Source organism: Sapajus apella, unplaced genomic scaffold (genome assembly GCF_009761245.1).
Source record: "Sapajus apella isolate SASKATOON/1434 unplaced genomic scaffold, GSC_monkey_1.0 scaffold199, whole genome shotgun sequence".
Classification (NCBI taxonomy): Eukaryota; Metazoa; Chordata; class Mammalia; order Primates; family Cebidae; genus Sapajus; species Sapajus apella.
In genome coordinates, this window is record NW_022437139.1 from 377,665 (window position 1) to 383,298 (window position 5,634).

Genomic DNA, 5,634 nt, shown 5'->3' on the forward strand with positions numbered 1-5,634 from the left:
AAATAAGAGTATGCGTATATATATATATATATATATATATTTTTTTTTTTTTCTTTTTTTAAATAAGGAATTGTGGTCTTATGGCCCAGGCTGGAAGGCAGTCGCACGATCTCAGCTCACTGCCACCTCCACCTCCCAGGTTCAAGCAATTCTCCTGCCTCAGGTTCTTGAGTAGCTAGAATTACAGGGGGCACACCAACATGCGCAGCTAATTTTTTTTATTTTTAGTAGAGAACAGGTTTTTACCACATTGGCCAGGCTGGTCTCGAATTCCTAATTTCAAATGTTCACCTGCCTTGGCCTCCCAAATTGCTGGGATTACAGGTGTGAGTCACCAGGCCCAACCTATGATATATATTTTTATACCTATATATATATATTTAAGGATAACTATATATATTATATATATATATAATATATAGTGCATATGACTTTATACACAAGGTTAAAGGCAAACACCCTCTGTCTCTGTCACCCAGGATGGAGTGCAGCGGTGCAATCTTGACTCATTGCAAACTTCACCTCCCAGGTTCAGGCAATTCTACTGCCTCAGCCTCCTGAGTAGCTGGGATTACAGGCACGCATCACCACGCCCAGCTAATTTTTTGTATTTTTAGTAGAGATGGGGTTTCGCCATGTTGACCAGGATGGTCTCGATCTCTTGACCTCGTGATCCACCCGCCTCGGCCTCCCAAAGTGCTGGGATTACAGGCTTGAGCCACCGCGCCCGGCCTCTGCAAATATTTTTTTAAGGTGGAGTCTTACTCTTTGGCCCAAGTTGGAGTGCAGTACTGCCATCTTGGCTCACTGTAACCTGTGTGTTCCAGGTTCAAGCAATTCTCCTGCCTCAGCCTCCCAGGTAGCTGGGATTACAGGTGCATCCCACCACACCCAGCTAATTTTGTGATACGGGGTTTCACCATGTTGGTCAGGGTGGTCTCAAACTCCTGATTTCATGATGCACCCACCTCAGCCTCCCAAAGTGCTGGGATTACAGGTGTGAACCACCGTGCCCAGCCAAAATATTCCTTTTGTACAGACCAAAGCCTTCTCTACATTCTCTACATCTAATATTCTTATATGTCATGCAGAAATATCACCATAAATGTGTGATCTGCAATATTGAAAATGTTCTTTTTGTGGCTGTTGAACATGAAATGGTGTGGACACTCAAGATTGCTATTGGGGGAAAGCTGGGGTTCTTAATAGAGATACAGAACATGTAATGTTGAGGTTTTATTTGTGTTCTCCATCAGCTCTATGCAGAACAGGCTTAAGAACACACTTATAAGGCCGGGCAGGGTGGCTAAAGCCTGTAATCCCAGCACTTTGGGAGACCGAGGCGGGTGGATCACGAGGTCAAGAGATCGAGACCATCCTGGTCAACATGGTGAAACCCCGTCTCTACTAAACTACAAAAAATTAGCTGGGCATGGTGGTGCGTGCCTGTAATCCCAGCTACTCAGGAGGCTGAGGCAGGAGAATTGCCTGAACCCAGGAGGCGGAGGTTGCGGTGAGCCGAGATCGCGCCATTGCACTCCAGCCTGGGTAACAAGAGCGAAACTCCATCTCAAAAAAAAAAAAATAGAACACACTTATATGACTGTGTGCGGTGGTTCATGCCTGTAATTCCAGCACTTTGGGAGGCCAAAGCAGGCAGATCACTTGAGGTCAGGAGTTCAAGAGTAGCCTGGCCAACATGGTGAAACCCTGTCTCTACTAAAAATATTTTTTAAAATTAGCTAGGCCTTATGGCATGTGCTTGGAATCCCAGCTATTCAGAAGGCTGAGGCAGGAGAATTTCTTGAACATAGGAGGTGGAGGTTGCAATGAGCCAAGATTGTACCACAGCACTCCAGCCTGGGCAACAGAGCAAGACTCCATCTCAAAAAAAGAAAAGAAAAGAAAAGAAAAGAAAAGTAAAGAAAAGAAAAGAAAAGAAAAGAAACTACTTACTTGAACAGAAGAGCATTTATTACTCAGAAGTTCTGAAAAACATTATTAGGAGATACCTGCTCTCTAGAATGCTAAAGGAAGACTACCTAAAATCACTATTGAAAATTGCAAAAATGAGATATATCTTTATCTTGAACTTTGCATAGAACTGATTTTTTTTTTATGGTTAAATTTAGACTATATGGCCGGGCGCGGTGGCTCAAGCCTGTAATCCCAGCACTTTGGGAGGCCGAGGCGGGTGGATCACGAGGTCAAGAGATCGAGACCATCCTGGTCAACATGGTGAAACTCCGTCTCTACTAAAAATACAAAAAATTAGCTGGGCATGGTGGTGTGTGCCTGTAATCCCAGCTATTCAGGAGGCTGAGGCAGGAGAATTGCCTGAATCCAGGAGGCGGAGGTTGCGGTGAGCCGAGATCGCGCCATTGCACTCCAGCCTGGGTAACATGAGTGAAACTCCGTCTCAAAAAAAAAAAAAAAAAAAAAAAAAAATTTAGACTATAATTTACTTTTGGGGGTAATAGTCCAGTAGCGGTGCTGTGTCTGTCTGTGTTATGCATTAACACATCATAAAAATTCGTCCTAGTGCAGTTGGTGTTAATAATTCACTTGATATCCTGAAATTACTGGTAAAAAAGAAAAAAAAAAAATCAGTTAAAGAGCTCCCTGAAGGATTTTTTCACCATAGAGTTAAATATTTTTCTGTTCATTACGTATCTTATTTATTTATTGATTTTGAGGCTAAGTCTCACTCTGTTGCCCAGGCTGTAGTGCAGTGGCATGATCTTGGCTCACTGCAACCTCCACCTCCTGGGTTTAAGCGATTCTCCTGCCTCGGTCTTCCAAGTATCTGGGATTGTAGGTGCCACCACCACACCCAGCTAATTTTTGCATTTTTAGTAGAGATGGGGTTTCACCATGTTGACCAGTCTGGTCTCAAACTCCTGACCTCATGATCCACCTGCCTTGACTTCCCAAAGTGTTGGGATTACAGGCATAAGCCACTGCTCCTGGCCTATTTATTTATTTTTGTGACAGAGTTTTTGCTCTTGTTGCCCAGGCTGGAGTGCAATGGCATGATCCTGGCTCACTGCAACCTCTTCCTGGTGTGTTCAAGTGATTCTCCTGTCTCAGCCTCCTGAGTAGCTGGGATTACAGGCATGCGCCACCACATCCAGCTAATTTTGTATTTTTAGTAGACATGAGGTTTCTCCCTGTCGGTCAGGCTGGTCTCGACTTCCCAGCCTCAGGTGATCTGCCCACCTCAGCCTCCCAAAGTGCTGAAATTACAGGCGTGAGCCACCATACCTGGCCCCATTATTAAGTATCTTTATGCAGCTAATGTGCATAAATCATCATATTTAATCTGGCAGCTGCTTTTTTTTTTTAGGTTTTCTTAGTATACATATGTCTTTGGAAAATGAAAGCTCTTATCTTTGTTTATAGGTGAGAAAAACTGAAAAAAACACAGGCCTTTGTACTTACTGGATGTTTGACAAAATATTCTTTTTGGGCCAAAATAATTGACATTATTGGTGAGCTTGTTAGAAATTCAAAAACTGGGCTGGGTGAAGTGGCTCGTGCCTGCAGTCCAATCACTTTGGGATGCCAAGACGGGTGGATCACCTGAGGTCAGGAGCTTGAGACCAGCCTGGCCAACATGGAGAAACCCCGTCTCTACTAAAAATACAAAATTAGCTGGGTGTGGTGGGGCACGCCTGTAATCCCAGCTACTTGGGAGGCTGAGGCAGGAGAATAGCTTGAACCCATGAGGAGGAGGTTGCATGATCAGAGATTAAGCCATAACACTCCAGATCTTCCTGAAAAAATAATCTCCATTAACAAGATCTCCAGTTTATCATACAGATTAAATTTTGAAAGGCTCTTTCCAACTCAATGTGTCTTTTCCATCTGAAAAATATACACAAGTCATTCTGTATGATATACATGTAACAATCAAACATGTACATGTTGTGTTCGTGCCCTTCTGTTTATACTTTATCATCAAGAAAAATAACATATGGCCGGGCGCGGTGGCTCAAGCCTGTAATCCTAGCACTTTGGGAGGCCGAGGCAGGTGGATCACGAGGTCAAGAGATCGAGACCATCTTGGTCAACATGGTGAAACCCCGTCTCTACTAAAAATACAAAAAATTAGCTGGGCATGGTGGTGCGTGCCTGTAATCCCAGCTACTCAGGAGGCTGAGGCAGGAGAATTGCCTGAACCCAGGAGGCGGAGGTTGCGGTGAGCCGAGATCGCGCCATTGCACTCCAGCCTGGGTAACATGAGTGAAACTCCGTCTCAAAAAAAAAAAAAAAAGAAAAATAACATATATACACTGATGTTGTGGATCTTATACTACTCTCTTTGCTCAGTTAGAGAATATATTAGACAATATTTCTGTGTTGAATATTATTTTATTGGATAATTTTAGTCACTCCTATAAGTCAAAACAAGATCTCTTTACTCTCATTTCACCTTGAGTCAAATTAAAAATTCTGTCCATAAACACTTGGTAAATATGTGTTTTGTGTTTTTCAGGGACCATTGACATTTATGGATGTGGCCATAGAATTCTCCTTGGAGGAGTGGCAATGCCTGGACACAGCACAGCAGAATTTATATAGAAATGTGATGTTAGAAAACTACAGAAACTTTGTCTTCCTGGGTGAGGAAAACTTTGATACACAATTCCTAATATACTCTAAAGGTTTCATTTCTCTTTTTTGTTGCATGTATTTTAGCAATTTATGCTTTACATCAGTGAGTTTCATACACCTGTTTTTAAGAAAATCTTAAGATTTTTCTCGTAGATGTTTTGTCCTGACCTGAACTTTCCACATTTCTGAGCTGATCTCTATTCTTCATTCTAGATTAGTAATAGTTCCAGAAATTTAGTGGCATAAAATACTGTTGCCCACACCTTAAAATCTAATTGCTACGACCGGGCGCAGTGGCTCACACCTATAATCCCAGCACTTTGAGAGGCCGAGTTGGGTGGAGTTCGAGACCAGCTTGACCAACATGATGAAACCCTGTCTCTACTAAAAACACAAAAATTAGCTGGGCATGGTGGCACATGCCTGTAATCCCAGCTACTCAGGAGGCTGAGGCAGAAGAATTGCCTGAACATGGGAGGTAGAGGTTGCAGTGAGCCAAGATCATGTCACTGCACTCCAGCCTGGGTGACAGAGTGAGACTTTGTCTCAAAAAAAAAAAAAAAAAAAAAAATCTAATTGCCACCATCAATTTTTGATTCAGTAGCACTGGATAGTGAAATTAAGAACATACGAATTGAAAATATTTTCTTACTATTTAAAATTTTTGTTTATAAGTTATTATTTTGTGATTAATTTGCTAGAATATTCTTTTACATTCTTTTTTAAAAATATTTTTTCTGGGCCGGGCGCAGTGGCTCAAGCCTGTAATCCCAGCACTTTGGGAGGCCGAGGCGGGTGGATCACGAGGTCAAGAGATCGAGACCATCCTGGTCAACACGGTGAAACCCCGTCTCTACTAAAAATACAAAAAAAAAAAAAAAATTAGCTGGGCATGGTGGCACGTGCCTGTAATCCCAGCTACTGAGGAGGCTGAGGCAGGAGAATTGCCTGAACCCAGGAGGCGGAGGTGGCGGTGAGCCAAGATCGCGCCATTGCACTCCAGCCTGGGTAACAAGA

General features: G+C 42.8%; 2 protein-coding genes and 1 long non-coding RNA gene across 3 annotated transcripts in view; 2 read left to right on the forward strand and 1 right to left on the reverse strand.

The window, feature by feature from the left end:
* The window catches only part of LOC116543885, a 373,403-nt gene extending 368,824 nt beyond the window's left edge, over positions 1-4,579 (reverse strand). Inside the window, exon 1 of the long non-coding RNA XR_004265739.1 lies at positions 4,503-4,579. This is a non-coding gene — a long non-coding RNA (uncharacterized LOC116543885). The remainder of the gene's footprint in view (positions 1-4,502) is intronic.
* Positions 1-5,634, forward strand: part of LOC116543866 (zinc finger protein 429-like) — a 785,602-nt gene that overhangs the window by 213,095 nt on the left and 566,873 nt on the right. The gene's annotated exons all lie outside the window — the stretch shown is intronic.
* Positions 1-5,634, forward strand: part of LOC116543867 (zinc finger protein 708) — a 29,006-nt gene that overhangs the window by 7,948 nt on the left and 15,424 nt on the right. Inside the window, exon 2 of the mRNA XM_032269814.1 lies at positions 4,499-4,625. Within this exon, the coding sequence (XP_032125705.1) occupies positions 4,499-4,625 (127 nt within the window). The remainder of the gene's footprint in view (positions 1-4,498; positions 4,626-5,634) is intronic.